Source organism: Solanum stenotomum, chromosome 9, assembly GCF_019186545.1.
Source record: "Solanum stenotomum isolate F172 chromosome 9, ASM1918654v1, whole genome shotgun sequence".
NCBI lineage: Eukaryota > Viridiplantae > Streptophyta > Magnoliopsida > Solanales > Solanaceae > Solanum > Solanum stenotomum.
In genome coordinates, this window is record NC_064290.1 from 42,433,682 (window position 1) to 42,451,543 (window position 17,862).

At 36.0% G+C, this 17,862-nt stretch overlaps 2 protein-coding genes across 6 annotated transcripts in view; both read right to left on the minus strand.

The window, feature by feature from the left end:
* The window catches only part of LOC125877541 (alpha-aminoadipic semialdehyde synthase-like), a 6,477-nt gene extending 2,926 nt beyond the window's left edge, over nt 1–3,551 (minus strand). The window contains exons 1-7 of the mRNA XM_049558806.1: nt 3,541–3,551; nt 1,516–1,723; nt 1,370–1,423; nt 1,133–1,262; nt 778–951; nt 523–605; nt 3–119 (exon numbers count right to left, since the gene is read on the minus strand). Of these exons, the coding sequence (XP_049414763.1) occupies nt 3–119; nt 523–605; nt 778–951; nt 1,133–1,262; nt 1,370–1,423; nt 1,516–1,723; nt 3,541–3,551 (777 nt within the window). The remainder of the gene's footprint in view (nt 1–2; nt 120–522; nt 606–777; nt 952–1,132; nt 1,263–1,369; nt 1,424–1,515; nt 1,724–3,540) is intronic.
* Nucleotides 3,465–17,862, minus strand: part of LOC125877792 (lariat debranching enzyme) — a 200,669-nt gene continuing 186,271 nt past the window's right edge. For 2 of the 5 annotated variants that reach the window (XM_049559063.1, XM_049559062.1), the window contains exons 2-12: nt 15,464–15,570; nt 13,690–13,812; nt 12,993–13,150; nt 11,172–11,293; nt 10,762–10,955; nt 7,067–7,249; nt 5,715–5,833; nt 5,498–5,637; nt 5,081–5,200; nt 4,132–4,248; nt 3,465–3,504 (exon numbers count right to left, since the gene is read on the minus strand). In XM_049559063.1, coding sequence (XP_049415020.1) covers nt 4,151–4,248; nt 5,081–5,200; nt 5,498–5,637; nt 5,715–5,833; nt 7,067–7,249; nt 10,762–10,955; nt 11,172–11,293; nt 12,993–13,150; nt 13,690–13,812 — 1,257 coding nt within the window. In that variant the 5' untranslated portion in view covers nt 15,464–15,570 and the 3' untranslated portion in view covers nt 3,465–3,504; nt 4,132–4,150. The remainder of the gene's footprint in view (nt 3,505–4,131; nt 4,249–5,080; nt 5,201–5,497; nt 5,638–5,714; nt 5,834–7,066; nt 7,250–10,761; nt 10,956–11,171; nt 11,294–12,992; nt 13,151–13,689; nt 13,813–15,463; nt 15,571–17,862) is intronic. The other 3 variants (XM_049559060.1, XM_049559059.1, XM_049559061.1) reach the window with 2 other exon arrangements.

Below are 17,862 nucleotides of genomic sequence, written 5' to 3' on the forward strand. Positions count from 1 at the left end.
ACCTTATTGAAAGATTTTGAAGGATTTAAATGTTCCACCATGTCTTGGCAGGTTGCTACACAACCATACACTTGAAAGATTATCTTTGATGGTTGCTTTGATTGAGTAAGATCTCTGGCCTACACATGAAAACCAGATTTCTGAAACACAAAGCTATGAATTTTTTCAACTCAAGCATTTGAAGTACATAAAGTGAAGATTTGGCATTTGGCATGTGGCATGAAGAATCTTAGAGATCATAGGCGTTTAAGTATCTTGTTGATCCAAAATTGGTTAGAAGAACAAAATCTCGAATGTTACACTAGATAGAATTTACAAGCTCTAGAACTGCTAGTGAAACAGTTTCTCCAAGTGAACAGAAATTAAGGGTGTGAACGGCCCAGGTCGCAACCGGTCCGGTCCACCAAAAGATCAACTCGGCCGGACTCATGTGAAGTAAAGTGGGAAAATGAAAGAGAAAAAACTCAATCAAGTGAAGCAATTTATCGATTACATTGTCTTAAATAAGTAGCCCAAACTTACCATCTCATGTAGCTCTGGAAGTTTTCTTGGATCCACAAATGTATGAGGAAGAAGCTTAAAAATTTCTTGTGCACCACGAGACACTACAAAGGATATCAAGATTTAGCCAAAAGACATACAATGAGAAGTTTTATGGAACACATTGTGAAAAGAGTAGATCAAGGAAATAGGTGAATAGAATATATCTTGAATAGAAGCTGAACTAGACATGTCAATAAACTGAAATTAATGAGCCTAGGTTACTATCCACGGTACCGTTTCCAGAACCAGTGAAAACAAATACAAGAGGACAGATTCCCGATGGAAGTCCCATAGTTGCTATCTCTTCACCAACAGAAATCACTGCAGCCTTAGCCGCAGCCAATGAAGAGTACATGTAAGATGAGCCGAGTGAAAGAAAAGGTGTTGAGTAGCCATGATTGAGATACCCTGACATGCACATCCTTAAGTATTAGAAAAAAGATAAAGGTATAAAAGAAGAATAAAAGAGCATACATGCACACACATTACTGGAGTCCGCAACGAGCAGGGTCTATGGTCATACAAAATCCAACAAGAAACAATACATGAATTCAATAAATCATCTTCAAGTTACAAACAAAATGCTTACAGAGTCCCAATCCACGTAGAAAATCAATCATTCCAGCTCTACCAGCAAATTTTCCAAATGCTAGTAACCTCTTTCCAGTGTCTTCAACTATAAGCTCATAGTCGAACAGAGATGCCCTTTCAGCTAAGATCTAAATATCCATCAAAAAATGTTAATCTTCGAGAAAAAAATTACCACGCCTGTTCAGTCAATATTGCTGACTAGAATTAGAGCTACATACATATTTTCTTTTTGTACCTTGTGAGTATGGGAGAAGAAGGCATACGCCCTATCAGGAAGAATCATCTCCAACTGCAATTCAAGTTAAATAATCATCATCTCAAGAAGCATAACTCAAGAAGTAAATCAAAATTTTCTTTTTTTTTGTGAAAAATATTTAGCACCTTGGGCTGTTTGATACCCAAGATGAGACCACATTGGGACAAGTCCTCCGATATCTCACATCCAACATTTTCATAGAGAGCATCATGATGAATGCGCTTCGTAGATGGTTGCACAATGATACGTGACACTCCAGTCTTACCCCTGCCACCATGCAGCAGTCTAGCACAGTGTGAAGGAGTCAGAGGAGCCCGTCTTTCCCACTTGTTGCTAATGAAAAGTATTTTGTGAATTAAAAATGAAAATATGAAAAGATAAAATTCTTTCTTGTATTGATAGCCATGGCAACCGACTGAGTTGAAGAAGGGTTAGAGATGAGAGAGAGTGTGTAATTTTAGTTGATTAATTTTATTAATTATTATATTATCTAATTAAGAATTGACAGCTGTCAAATTAATTAATTTTGACTTCCTTTTTTTCCTCACGCTTACTAATAGGAAAGTGAATACACTTGCTATGCCACATCACCATTTAAGGGTGTCAATATCTCCATTTAAAATACTTCAAGGGGGTAATAGGACCTCCTTAAAGTATTGGTGTGTAGTTGAGAATCGGGTAATAGGTTGAGGGGGCATTTGACCATTTTCTCTTTTTTCTTGATCTTTATATTTATAAAAAAAATTACCTTTGTTTTCTAATATTAAACTGTTAATATAACTAGTAGAGAAGAAAAAAAAATGTAAATATCATCATATTTTAAAAATTAAAACTGCTGGAACTAACACTACTTTTTATTTTTTAATTTCCCATCCGATGTCTGAATATCCGCATTGAAGCCTAATTATATTAAGATTCATGCTGCTTACGACCCCAATGGGGAGGCACTGTTTTAACCCAAAACCTCTTGTTAAAAGAGGAGGAACCCCTTCCGTTGCACCACATCCTTTGATAGTTGCAACTGAAACTACTAATTTCAAATAATGGTGATTGGACCCAAGCAGTGGATTTACACCCTTTTCTAGTCTTCACAAAAAGCTAGAGTTATTACTGCATCATGCTACAAATTACAACCAGGGGAAATATTGTCCCTTTAAAGTCCAAATGGAGATGGCTAGTCTAATGAAAAAAGCAAAAAGTCTTCAGTTTCACCAAGTCTGCTGCCCATTTTAGCCAATCAGTTTTCCTCCCTAGTTAAGGAACAAATGAGGAATCTGCAATAATATAAAATAGGTGAATATTTAGCATTTTCAGAATTAAACATTACTTACAACCCTCTTTTGAATCTACATTGATCTCCAAAGTCAATTTCAATTCTGTATCAACTCAGTTTTCACATGGCTTCATTTTACGACTTTTAAGTTTAATAAAAGAAGAGGCCTTGTACCTAAAACTCAAACCTCAAAAGTTAAATTCATGATGTGAGAATTATCTAAGACCATATTTGGAGAGAACATAATATTTCCTTGACAGGCCCAAAATTATTTGTATCACAGCATAATAATTGGTTCTATAGCTTAGCATCAGTAGTCATGCTTCGCGTCGGAAGGGAGAGGGGATTCTTATCTACTTGATATATTATATCAGCAAAAGTTAGATTTATTGAACATCAGATTCATGACCTACATTTCTAAAGCTGGGGCATTAGTAGTCTGATCTTCACAAAGATCAGAATTGTCGTGAAGTTAATCTCACCAGTCTCTACCACATGCCCTCGCTAAAATACAAACAAATTTTATTTTCCCCCACATAATACCACAATTCATGCAGTACAATAATACAGTAACAGTAATCAATCAGAGCCAATCATAACACAGCTTTTCAGCAGGACAGGGAAACAACTGATGCAGTAAGTGGTGAATTCCAACTTAATTATGCTTCAGTCGTGTAAAACTAAATGGATGACTATAAACATGAATAAAACTGAAAATACTCATATTTATATACCTTTTAGGAGTTCATTGGATGACCCAGAAGCACTGCCAATGAAAATAGATTTTGGTCCATTTTGCTGGGCACAATCAACGATCCTTAAAGCCAATCAATCCCTGCAACTGGATCCATGGTAAAATGAGTTCTTTCTATTATACCTTTTATCCATGAACAGAATTGAGATGGTTTTTGTGGTTCACCATAATACAGTCATTGGCTCATATTGGCAAAATCACGAGGAACATTAATAAGAATGTCCTCTCATGTGATGATGTTGCCTACAACTTCCATCTTACTCTAAGATATTGTGCACTACCTAGGAAAACTATAAGAGAGCATGCAATTCAGCTGTGCCAATATAAGAAAATCGTAACATTCCACTATTGGTATTAAACCAGCACTACTTCAAATACCAGTAAGGGTTTGGTGATCCAGACAAAGGTGATGAAATTAGTTATCAATTCTTGCAAAGGCTTAATCACAACCCACCCATTGTCTGAAAGGTTCGGCACAGCAAGGTGAGAGCAAAAGTATGCTAAGGTCTAAAAATGGCCAAAAAAATGAGAAAGGGGCAACGTTTCAAATGTCAAACAATTCTGTGACGTGAAGCTTCCCATTAAAATTGCTAAAACTGCAGCTTTCATTTACCCTTTATAGCGGCGGTTCTCTGGGAACAACCTTTTACATAAATTTATTGACAGGCAGAAATAAATCACGACTGTTATAAGGAACCAACAAAAAATAAGTACCAAGATTTGAGCTTAAGATTCATCTTTCTTGAGCATATTCCAGGTCAACCTCTTTGAAATCCTCTGTATCATCTATATCATCTATGGGTATATCTTCACCGAGGTAATCGAAGGAACCTGAAAATGCATTAAAAGTAGGTAAAAGTCAACCAGTTATTTAGATAAACCATGCAGCTCTTCTAGAATATAAAATATACATCAAACAAAAAATAAAAGAACGAAAAGTTATGACTTCACTATACAAGATATCTCTATACTAGAAACATGTCAACTATAGTTAATCAAATTGCATAGCATACCCGTTTAAAGTATAATGACATTGCTGACAAAAGAAAATGTGAGTGAATGCATGGTAACATACACAGTTTTCACAACAGAATATGTAATCGCAGGTCTCTGGCAGCCGCAGGTAATGCAATTTTAAACCAACAAAGGAAGTTTATGAAAGGTAATAAACTATGACTCACCTAAATAGTCGTAGAAGTAGTAAAAGGTAAAGGAACGCTGGGTAGAAGCTATTACTCTTCAAAGGGATTACGTATAAAAATTTTGCATGTCATGTACATGGAATATTCCTAAACTAACCAGAGCTTAAGCTTTAGCATCAATTCATTCTTGCAATAGCTATTTGAATCCTTTGCGACCGTCAAATATATTACCTACTAAATTGTATCTAAGGTGGCTCTATATTATATCAGAGAAAAAAAAATCAGGAGGAGAAGTGAAAATGTTCAATATTTTATGTCAGAGAATCATTTTTTCCAGAAGAAAATTGTAGACAACCAATTACTTCAAATGTTAAAACTTCTGGTTTTCTTCTCTCTATGTCATAATAAACAAAGAACAGTACATAAAACTTCAACCAGTGTCAGTTGAATACAAATAGCGGATCATGGATCATGAATCATAAGGCAAAATAATTTTACGAACACTAGAGGAAGAAGTTTACATCCTGAAATTAATGGGGCTTGACTTGCAGCAAGCTTCCTTGATTCTGGCATTTTATTGAGAAGATACTCAAGTTCCAGAAACTGTAGAAGAGCTTCTGTCTGAGGGTTTTTATAGAAACCTGTTAAGGAAACGGAAAAGAGAAAGAATCAACATCCACACTGCTATAAAGTATCTTTCAATATACTACTAGATAAGAAAAAGAACTAGTACTACACTGAACAGTATTCATAGACTTCAAAATGGAGATAACAATGAGCTTCTACTGGACAAATTTTAATCTCACTTGTTGAGTAATTCAGGACAAACTCAATTTTTATTCTAGATGATTATAACAGACTCAATTGACTCCAGTGAGCAACTTATGACACAAAAGAAAGTAAGTGCATAGATAATGTCCTGGTATACAGATCATCACCATGGAAGACACCGTCAGCTACAGGTTGAGAAGGTTTGTAGCGTGGTGCAGTCTGAACAAATTCAAACGGCTTGGATCCTCTTGTCTGCAGCCTATTTCTTACAAACTGGCGGCACTGTTCTATGCCGAGATGTACATTACTACAATCAAAATGGAGGGAGTTACGAGCTGAATTCCTTGAACCATGATAAAAAACAGAACTATGAAATGTGCATACTTATAGTTCGCATTCCTGATTGTCAAGGGCAAGACAGCATTATACTTTCTTGTGATAGCCAACCATTCTTCATCAAGTTGAAGTTCATGTGGTCCTGGTCCGGACTCAATTTCAATAACCTATAAAACTCAGTGAGTCGCACACATTAATTTAGGCCGGATACATATGCGGCCCCTTAAAACTTTTCCAATTTTTTACATCTGAACACTTAACTAAGATTTGTACCAATTGAACACTTCAACTCCAGTCAAATTGTGTCTATTGATTACTTATTTCACAAGTCTAAACAACTTAAAATGCGTGAAAATCACTTAATGTGACTTGGCAAGTAAAACCAATGACAAAAAGACATGTCAGCAAATATAACAAAAAGCCAAAAGAAAACTGAGTTGGCCTGAAAAGACTTCTGTAAAATCTCCTCTCCAATGAGGCTATTTTCCCGAGAAGCAGAAATAATTCAGATTTGGAGCCTCAAAAAAAGTTCCGGTGAAACAGAGGAAAAGAAAATCAGACTTGGGTCACAAAAGTGTTCCTAGATTTGGCAGAATGATATAGAGGAAAAACATAAATTTGGATCTCACCTAACAATATTCCGATGAAGTCCAATAGATTCCAGATTGGACTTTTATTTTTGGTGTAAAGAGATAGGATTAGAGGATTCAGATCAACTTTTAGAATTCTTAGGATCCTTGTAAGTATTACTCTTTTTGTTCTTTTCTGATTTTCTAATGGTCTCCAGCATATCCTTAATGCCGAAGAATACAATGTTACCAATTCTCAAAAAACTAGATTCCAAATTTGTGGGGTTATACAAATCAGTTTTCAAAGACTTTGCGGGAAGGATTTTGGGGTAAAGGGATGAGAAGAATAGTATAAGAGGAAGGAGTCTGATGGCCAGCACTATGGAAGATGCAATTCCACTTGAATCTGAAGAAGAAAGAAATTTAAAAGCATGTATTATTGTTCTAGAGCTGAACTCTACTTATTAGCAGTAAGAAAAGAAAGAAGAAAACACAACAATCATTTGCTGGTGTATTTCTTCTTCTCATGAACGTACAAGAAGAAAAGTAGGAAAAAAGGCCAAAAGCCAAAATTTTCCAGAAGAACTCTATTTTTTCGGCAATCACGCGCTCAAGTTCAGGTGATGAACACGCAACTTGCCATGTCACCAAGAGTGTCTGATAGGCACATTTTGAGATTAGATGTAGTGTTCAATAGGTTATATGCTTAGCTTAGGTGTCTAGTGAAAAACTCCGACAAGTTTAAGTGTTTGTGTATGTATTCAGCCTTAACTTTATTTGTGAACTATAAAAAGATCTTGACTCAGTAAACAACAAGGTGCAGAGAAAGACCTGCAAAAAGTTTCTACCAGGGAGGCACTTATCTAGAGCAAGAAACTTAGTGGAATGACCATCCTTCTCATGCTGAACTAAAGCAGCAAATTTGCAGTGCAGATGTGCAGAAAACCAGTAAGGAGGCCTCAACTTTCCCAGTAATTCTGCAGCAGGTTTGCTTCCCAGAGTTCCTTCCTGAATCTGAAAGAGTACATATCTGAAATTATCAGAGCATTAAGGGGCCCAAAAAAAAGATACAAATATAGTTCTACACTTCAAAAGACGAATATGACATGAGGGCAAAGAAATTAAAGAAATGATAAACACAATTTCTGTGAACATAACAGATATGTAGATATGTTCTTATTGAAGAAAACTAAATTAACAGAAAGTCAAAGGATCACAAATATTAGACCAAGGAGTTGTCCAATTAAATGTGAAAAGGGAAGAAAACAAGTGAGACACTGAGGTTGCTCCAGTGGTAAAGCACTCTACTCCAACCAACTAAAGGTGTTGGCTGTACAAGCAACCAAGGGAGCGCCAACTACACAAAAATAGTAGGTGCTCTTAGTCTTGCTGAACACCTCAAGAAAGGCATGTCATGGAAAAACGACTACCTTAACCTGCCCACTATGCAAGACTTCAATAGGAAGCTGACATACTTGCTTGCACGTGATAAAATGCACCACACGATTACTTATCTTGTACAACGGAATCCTCCTGCTATTACAAAATTCAAAAGGAGCTGACAGCTAACATGGAAAGAAAGAAGATGAAATGGGGGGTCAGGCCCAGCTCTAATAAGATAGATCAGCAATAATAGGCTAAGGCCAATGAGGAGATTCAAAAAATTCTGAAGAACAATTTTGTGATGGTGGTCACATCTCAACAAGGGCTACACTCTCACCAGGAAAATCATGTTGGGCAAGTGCAATCTTCTACACCTGTGGTAATTGGACCTCTAGTTCCTTTAAAAACTCCTTCCAACAGCTCTTACTCAAGACAATGTCATGAAGAGGGATAACCTTATGTTCTAGATGCTTTCTCTGTGGGGAGACTTTAGAGAATGTGAATCATCTGTTTCTACACTGCAAGTACACTCAAAACTTATGGAGAATTTTTTTGAGTCTCAAAGGCATCTCCTAGACTATGCCTAGGAAAGTGAGTTTCTGAGGCCTTACAGAGCTGGGAGGAAGCAGAAGTACTGGCAAAAGACAGAGGCAGATGGAGACTTATCCCTTCTTCAATATGGTGGGCAATATCGAAAGAGAGGAACTCTAGGTGTTTTGAGAGCATAGGAAATAGTGTGCAGAAAGTGAAGCTCAACTACATTTTGCTATTATGTTTTTGGTGTATTCAGTTATACTCAAATGATAGTGTCTCTATAATTGATGTTTTAAACTCAATTTAGCCATAGAGCAGTAAGAATTGAGGCTTTTGTATATAAGGTTTCAGTACAACCCATGTACTGTTTTGTGATATAATACAACCTTACCAAGTTCAAAAAAAAAAACTATGTACTTGGGTGATGATGCCAAAGTTTGGTGGAGAACAAGGGTTGGAGAAGTGTAGAGCACTAACCTTCCACGAATTGAAACGTGGATGTCTTGAAGAAGGAATTAAAAACCCAATTCCTTCCAAGCAACTTGTCTTGGGCCGCGGCGATTGAAACAAAGCGGCATAGTGAGGTCATATATCAAGGAGTTTTCATCCTTGATGCTCAATATAGGCAATATGGTAGAGGAAGACAAGTTGCACTATTTCATGAGCGGGTTGAAGGTTTGACCACAAAGAGAGTTGAGGAGGCAAAATGTCCAAACTCTAAACTCTGTTATTGTGGCGGCAAATAAGTTGGCTGACTTCGATGAGGGTGACGACCCAAAGGGCACTTTGTACTCCAAGTCAAAAGACAAGAAAAAGGAATGGAAGAAAAATGAGAAGGGTCATGCTGTCGGAAACGAAGACGAAGTGGGGCAAGAGAAATCTACTTTTCCAAAACAAAAAGGGGGAAGTTTTGTGTATGCTTGCGGTGGTCCACATTTAAAAAGAGACTGCCTGGTACAAGCAAAGGTAAATGCTTTGATTGCTGCTGAATTGGACAAGGAGAAGGACAAGAAAGCAGACTCATCAAACATTAATGCCTTAGCGATGGTGGAGACAAAGATAGAGGGCACGGGATGATCTGTATTCCCAATCCAAATCTGCTTACTAGATGAGCAATGTCCTCGACGAGGATGTCGAGTTTCAAAGGGTGGGGGTGGTTTGTAAGGGGCCTGATCCTAAGACTCAGCAGATGGCACGGTAGTGGCAAAGGGTTGGCATGAATGACTTTGTCAAGGGCCTAGGTGTAGGTTGAATTAATCATGTGGGCAAGATGCTGACATTGTTAAGATGGTGACAAGCAAGGTTGACAAGGCAGTGTCGTGACATGAAAAAGGCACTGGCATCGACACTAACTGACGTCGACATTGGGCAAGTTGGCATATGGAAAATGGCATGGTCGGGTCAAGTGTGGGTGAATCAAGTTGAGCTAAAGTAAAGTATAGGCAAAGCTAAGGCAGCAAGAAGACAATGAATGGCACGAGGGAAACAAAAGTTAGCATGGGTAAGGAAAACGCAAGCAAGGCAGCGACAACGCGTTGGCAGTGCGTCGGCAGAGCATGTGCGGCCGGGTCCAAGTTGGCTATGGCAAGACAATGGCTAGCCAAAGCCTAGACAACATATTGGTGCCAAAATAGGGCGGGAAGCTGGCAACAAGGGGCGAAATTGGGTAGCACAAGGCACATGCCAAGCACATGCGGCGGTTACCATTTTGTAACTGCTTGTCCAGATTCAATGTATCTTTGTATAACTTCGTAATTCGAATTTTGAGTGCCTTATTAGATGGGGATGTCAACTGAACATTAGCCTTGATTGGCCTCGATCATGACAAGTGTTGGAAAGGTGTCGGCAGGCTGTTTATTGTAAGTCAATGGCTGTCACATGGTCTATAAATGTGCAGCCTTGGCCTTGGACGAAATCAATAATGAAAGAGCAAAGAAATAAGTCTAGAATTTCACTAAGTACACTAAGAAGGAACGCAAGGGTTTCAAGAGTGTCTTTCGGCAGCAATCGACTTGTGGCTGTGCCTTAGTCGAAGTCGAAGTTGTGGCAAAATTGTCGTCATAATGAGTGAGGGTCCTTGTATTGTTTTGAATTAATATAAAGGTTGGGTTTCCCCATATATGTTATGTTCATTTCAGTTTTGGCATCGAAAATAATTTAAGGCCAAAAAGTAGGCGTTGTTGAAAAAACAGACAGACTTGACTGCAAGCAGGCTGAGTCAGGCAAGCGGACTTGACTGTCGCACAGTGGGCTAACCTCTGGCATAAAATCTGAGCGTAGAAATCTGCCCCTATGATATCATCATTAATGGACTATCAAACTTCCTTAAACAGATGTAGAACATCTAACAAGCATAGGTTCTGAACATACACCTATGCTAGTTAAGTGTTCTGTATAGTTTTAACTTATTTTTCACTTTTATTTCATTTAGTATGATGATATAATAAGAGCTTAAATGAAGAAATCGAGATTCATATAGCCGACTCCTTGTTTGGGACTGAGGTGTAGTTGTTGTATGGTATTTTCCAATAGGATAAGCAGATAGATACATAGGACTTCATCTAACAAGGTATATCAGCCATGGCAAAAGTGAACCCGCTCAATATTACCTCTTGCTCAAAGAAAGGTTTTTGACGAAGAAGAGCTTTCAAGTCCCCACCGGCGGTGATGCCAACAGGCCAGTCATGTGAAAGAAAGATATCAATTGGTTCCTCAATTTGCAAGAGCTTGTGGACATCATACTCGCGAACATGATATATCGATCGAATATCCTGTTCACTATAAGGTAGCTTCTCATAGTGCCCTGCCCAATATCAGGCAATTATCACATATAGCAGTCATGTAAATCCAATTTCAAATTTATAGAACTTATATTCAGTAACAAATCTAGAGGAGCTAGGTACAGTGAATTAGCCAACCAATAAAACTTGCATTTGACAAAACCTACAAGTTTGCTAACACATCAACAACAAAAATGTCAATTTCCAAATCCAGGTAGTATTTGCTAGGACTAACATACCCATATTGTAATGGTGTGATTTATAAATTCCAGAAAGGCCACCAATACGAATGTTGCCAAACTTGATTACTCCAGCAAATCCAAGGAAGTATATCTGAGGTGCTGCCCATCCTCCATAGTACCTGGAAGCACAAACAATCATTGTATTAGGAGGCAAGTTGAGGAAAGTAGCATATCAGAAGGGATGTATCCTACATTCCATGTTATTCCTCATTCACCATTCCATCTTTTCATACCTTTATCAATTATAGCTGAAAGAGCATCTATGAACAGAAAAAGAATCTCCCTCTCATGCTCAAGTTTGCAAGAAGAGAGAACAATCCAGAATGTATCCAACAGAGAAATTTTAGGAAACCCAGTGAATTATGCCATTGGAGAAATACAACATGACTGGTCATATCAAACCAGCTTTCAGATTTCAACACTTCGTGCTCAAGTAAACTAAACAATAACTTGTGAGAAAATGAAATCCTTAATATTCTTCTTCTTTTTTCTAAGTTGCAACACCTCAACGGCTAGTTCCAAAAAAAATTCTTTTAATAAATAAAGTAAAAAGTTTATAAGGTCATTTTAGCAATGTCATACGGGAGTGAATACTGGACTTCTAAATTCATACACATTCCTAAGATGAGTGTTGTAGAAATGCCAGAAGTTTAGATGATCCGACAGAAGGTACAAAGATCATCATGGAGGATAATTCAACAAAATGGTGCCTAAGATGATTTGATTAGTTCTATGTACACCTCCAAAAAGACCAGTCGGAAGGTGTGATACTATGGTCATTGAAAGTGTTAAAACAGAACAAGATAGACCTAAAACATATGTGGGGAAGTTGTCCAAAAGACCTAAAACTTCTTAGATTCATAGATGATACCAACTTCTACTTCAATCCCATTTTATGTTCAACACTTTAAATGAGCAAAAAGTTTAAAGAAATGTGGAAAGAGTTCCGAAACTTGTGGTCTAAAACAAGCCATAGATATTTGTGTGACTATAAATCATCTCATTTACGCATATATGGAAAGTTTAAAGTTAAATCGTTTCTAAATATAGAAAGGTAACACTCTTTTTAGGATAGAGCAAAAAGGGAAGTGCGCCAACCTTCTTTTTTTTTTATTTGTTTGACGAGGGAAGACCCTTAAGTACTAAATTAATGAAATTACACCTATATAGCATCACATAAGTTGGACAAAGGGAGTACTTGGGATTAAGGCTTAGTTGTGTTAGTTTACTTACATTATTTCCAATGTTTGCTAGATCTTTCTAGTTGTATTTGAAATCTGTATCACAATAGAAAATAAGGAGAACCTCTAGTGCTATAAAATTATTGAGGAAGAATGGATATTGAGGATATGTATAGCCAACCCAAACTAGTTTGGGATTAAAGAATAATTGTTGTTGTAGTAAGTTGTATATCCATAATGGTGGTGTCTCGACCAACATGAACACACTCTACCAGGTAAGTTGCATGTCCTTAATTTAAACATTTATTTTAAAGTGATAAATATGCAAATAAATAGATGAAAGCATTTCACGAGTCAAGAGACTAAAGATTTAGGAAGTAAACTGGTTCACCTAAAACAAACAATCACCACACAGCACAAACACAATTTGTGATTCTTTCAAGATGCTTTTCTTAAATTTCCATTAAGTACTATTGTAAGCACTTGACAGTGAATAGACACTCGAATGACAAGTAATACTGATAAAGATTCTTTGGAAGTTCCAGATAAAGAGATGAGGTACAGAAATGTATATCAATCATGGGTAACAATCTCATGCAATATTGACTGCAGTTATAATATATGGGCACCAACTCACAGTTCCCAAAGGTAATTGGATGCTTCGTGGTTTCCTCCAATAAATATAGTTGGAAACGGTGCTACTTTCTCTCCTGAGTAATACTTCCAGAAAGAGTTCATGCTCCGGAATTTAGGTGGCACATTTAAGCTTTCCAGATCCTTCTCATTCCTAACAGCCTGTTTGCACAAATAAAATATCTCAATTCGCACTAGTCAAGTCAAGGATTTAAGTGTTTGCAATTCAATTACTGCAACATTTCAGCCAATCAGTTAATATGAGAAATCTCTTATCTCAAATTTTATTCTTGGTTGTGTTTGTCTTCAATATAACCATGAAATTAAGAATAATCAAGGAATCCCCATATCACTACCAACATCATGAAACATAGAAGATCAAAACACTAAAGAGTTGTATTATAACCATTTTTAAAAAAAACACTAAAGAGTTGTATCAAAGAAGAATGATTCAAAATAATGAAGAGCACACTTAAACTGAATTAAAAGGATGAGCCAAAGCCTAATTTTCCAATGAATGGATAACAATTACAAGAATAATTATACATAGAAGCTTCAAAACAACAAAATCCAAGTGTAATCATTATTGTGTGGTATATGTAAAAAAAAATGAGCAAAAGCCTGATCTATTATCAACTCGTTCGGGAAAATCAAAAAAATAAGTAATGCGTCAAAAGATAACAAGGAACAAGTGGATCTACCTGAAAGTCACCGCAGCATAAAAGGAGATCAATTTTTATATTTTGAACTTCTTGCAAATGCAATAAGGTGGCATAAACATTATCCAAGTCTCCGTGCATACACCCTTCTACAGCTATCCTCATCTGCATTTAAGTAACCAAAAAATCCATTAGAGCAACTTCAAATTCATATATAGATATTCTAAACAACAAAAAGTAAGGGTTGTCTCATCATTATTGATACTACTCAGCCAACCAGTGAAATAAACTAAACAAACTTCTCAAGCAAATTAACACTTCCAGAATTTAATCTATACCCATATCTATATATATATATATATATATATATATATATATATCATTATTATTATTATAATTGTTGGAACCCCAAATCTAAAAACTTGAAAGACCTAAATATCCTCCTAAATAACTTGAGTAACCCTTCTTTTTAAAAAAAAAATGGTAATTGTTTCTATTTATGCAGAACAGTACATAGGTTGTACTGAAACTCTTCTTTGAAATAAGTATTGTTTAATAATCTATATCTATCTATTCTATATTCTATAAAAGTGGGAACCTCAAATTAGATGTCATTTTTATTTAAATAAGTATTATTTAATAATAATATTAAAGTAAGATAAATATTTAAATTTGATATGGGCATTTGGCCGTCTGGGAAGGTTGTGGTTCTCTAATTTTTTAAATAACATTTCAACCTCTAGAATTTTATTTTATTTTTGATGAAGTAGATTCATTTAAAGGCATCAAGAAGATGCAAGCTCTACAAGGATAGATCGGTTAAGCTCACAAAAAAAGGATTTGTTGCCTCTTCCTAAACTATAAAGCTAACAAACTCCAGGAAGAGTTCTAAATTATTTATAGGGGTAATTTGGACCAGCTAAAAAGGCAACTCTAGAATTAATCATTGGTGACTTGTAATGAAAGGCCACATTCTTATATGGAAGTTCTTGTCTACAACAGCCAATGAATTGTGAAAAGACATTCTTCTTAACATCAATCTACTACATTAAGAAAACTCAAAAAGTCACATTTTCAAGAAACCAGAAATCGTCCTAAATACTTGAGTAACCCTTCTTTTTTTTTTTTGAAAATGGTAATAGTTTCTATTTCTGCAAAACAATACATAGGTTGTACTGAAACCCTTCTTTTAAATAAGTATTGTTTAATAATCTATATCTATATCTATCTATTCTATATTCTATAAAAGTAGGAACCACAAATTAGATGCCATTTTTATTTAAATAAGTTTTCGACTTATTTTTGTTATTCTGGCTTAATAACAAGTGCTTAAAAGCACTTTTTTTAATCTTACCCAAACACTACACAAGTACTTAAAACCATTCTGGCTTAAAAGCACTTGAAATAAGTCAATCCAAACAGGTTCTTAGACTTAATGCGTATTATTCCTTTTCTTTTAGATCCAATTTCTGGCAAAAGCAACTCACGCTTACACCTAAGTGACTATCAATAAGAAATAAGTCTTTCATTTAGTCGAACTTCACAAAATAGGTCTAAATAACACAATGTCAATTATTCAAAGACATGATGGACACTATTTATGGAGTGCAGTATCAATAACTACAAGGATGTTTCAACCTCCCAAAAAAGTGGGCGTGCCTTATAGTTGGTCGTCGAATATCGTAACCAGCTAGCAAAGTAGTTCCATGAAAAAATTCAGATTAACAAGTGAAAAAGTGTCAAATTTTTGCCTGAAAATCGCACCAAAAATAACCCTAGGGAGGAAGAGGAAGTGGGTCTGTTAGAGAAGAGTTACCTTGTTGTTTGGTACAGCGAAGTTGCCCGGATATGGTAGAGGCAATGGCAGAGAATTGTTGGGAAAAAATTCCTCCGATGTAAAGGGCCGAAATTTATTTCACAAACCTTGTGAATTTGACAGAAAAATAGTTACAAGAGAAGTAGGTACACGTTAGAATTCAACAAACAAAAGGAGTGTGAGGCTCACTCGTATTTGATAAGTGGTGTTGTAGTCTCATAATTATTTTGCTTTCCAATTTTTTTTTCTCTTTTATCATTTCTAATTTATTAGTACTGAAGATAGTTTTAAAATCATAAAGTCAATTTAAATTTTTATTAGGCTCACTCGTGTTTGGGTAAGATAAAAAAAAGTGCTTTTAAGCACTTGTTATTAAGCCAGACTAACAAAAATAAGTCGAAAGCCACAAGTTAGGATTTCAAACTTATGACTTTTGGCTTATATAAGCCATAAGCCCATCCAAACAGGTTCTAAGAAAGTTTAATAGCACTATACAATAAAATATTGATAAATAATGAAGAATAAGATATAAGATAAAACTTTCTCTAAAATAAAAAGATATAAGTTAAGATTAATTCTTCTCAGAAAAACTTCTACAAAGTACCTATATAGGAGCACTTTACTATAATCTACCTTACATCATACTTGCCATTAAACATATTCCTTTTTTCTCTTGTGCTATTTGTGGCATCATATAATTCCTTCCTACATTCCGAACGATGTAGTTGTTTGATATATTAGAAAACTTACCTAGCCACCTTCTTGCACCATGCTATTAGAATTTTGTGCAACAGGAAAGTGTTGAAACTATTTTTCCTGTTTCTATATGAAGCATTCATTTATTTAGTTATCTATGAAAAAGGTTAGATGATACATATTGATGTTCTTAAGCGGTGTAATTATGAGTGTAATTGTGAAGTGACTTCTAGTTTCTTGAAAACGTGACTTTTGAGTTTTCTTAATGTAGATTGATGTTAAGAAGAATGTCTTTTCACAATTCATTGGCTATTGAGACAAGAACTTCCATATAAGAATGTGGCCTTTCATTACAAGCTGATTTATAATATAATTGTCAATCAAGTTAAGCAAAAGATAATGTAGCTATTGCCACCTGATAAAGGGATAAAGGGACACAATTTATGATAAAATAGAGCTAAATACTTCTATTCCTTGAAATTAAATGAGAAGATGGCAGCAAGCAAAACCAAAACAATACAATAGACTTTAACACATTTTCCATACATGAGCATGCATTCAAAATAAGCAGACAACACTAGTTTTGGCATAAATAACGATCCTAGAAAGCATCTAAACAGATTAAAGCATGGAATGAATAAGTAACCTTATCAGCTACAACCAGATTAAGCAGGAAGCTATAACAGACTTAAATTGCTAGTTGAAAACTTGATATAACATGAACAACATTTCAGCCAGACCAAAGCAAAGATTCAATACATTACTTTATGAGATTAGGCTAACATTAGTGACAGTGTAAAATAGTGAATCAAAACAACAGAGAAAACAGCCCAGACTACAATTACATCTTCACTGTACCGACAAAAAAGAAAACACACATTGAAGAAATCAAGTCGTACAGCCTAATAGAAATTAAGACATGAGTCGCCATTATACAAAATATAATAGAAAAAAAAACCCAACTCTAAATGCTAACGGGGCAAGCTCTGTATAAAAATTAAGACTAAGCATTGAAAGCATTTAAGAAGAGTCAGGTAGGACATTAAGAAATAATGTAATCAATAACACACAGTAACAACACAACCTCAAAACAATAGCGAAGTGGGACGAACGAGTTGAAGAGCAATGACTTCACCACAAGCGGAGCTTCACCGGATTCCGACGAGCAGAAAAACAACAACAAAATGCTCAGCTATAGCCTCTAGCTCTTCGAAAATTTTAGGAATTCAGAGAGGTCTGATTTCTTTGAGTTGCAAAATTGTGTTCTTAGAGTATACCCCCAAAGCTGTGTTTTCAAAACAAAAAAATACCCCTTAACAGTGAAAACGATAGGGTATTTATAGGAGAGAAAATGGGATCAATTTTAGGGGGGGAACGGGATGGATTTGGACGAAATTCAAAATTTGAAATTCGAATTCCTTAAGAGACAAGGTTCCAACAGCTGGAATTCGTACAATTTCAAACAGATTGATATGGAGGATCGTTTGATTTGGGTGGAAGGATGAACAAGGCACTGAGATGCAAACACCTGGCTTCGTACGAGAATATTGTTGTACGAGAGGATAAGGAGAGGGGGAGAGAGCACGCGCTACTGCGATTTGGGTTCAACTTGGGTCGTTGCTGGAGCTGGACGCGATTCTGAGTTTGCTGGCTTCTGGTTTCGCGTGAGAAATAAGAAGAAACGATGTGGGGTCGGGTATTTG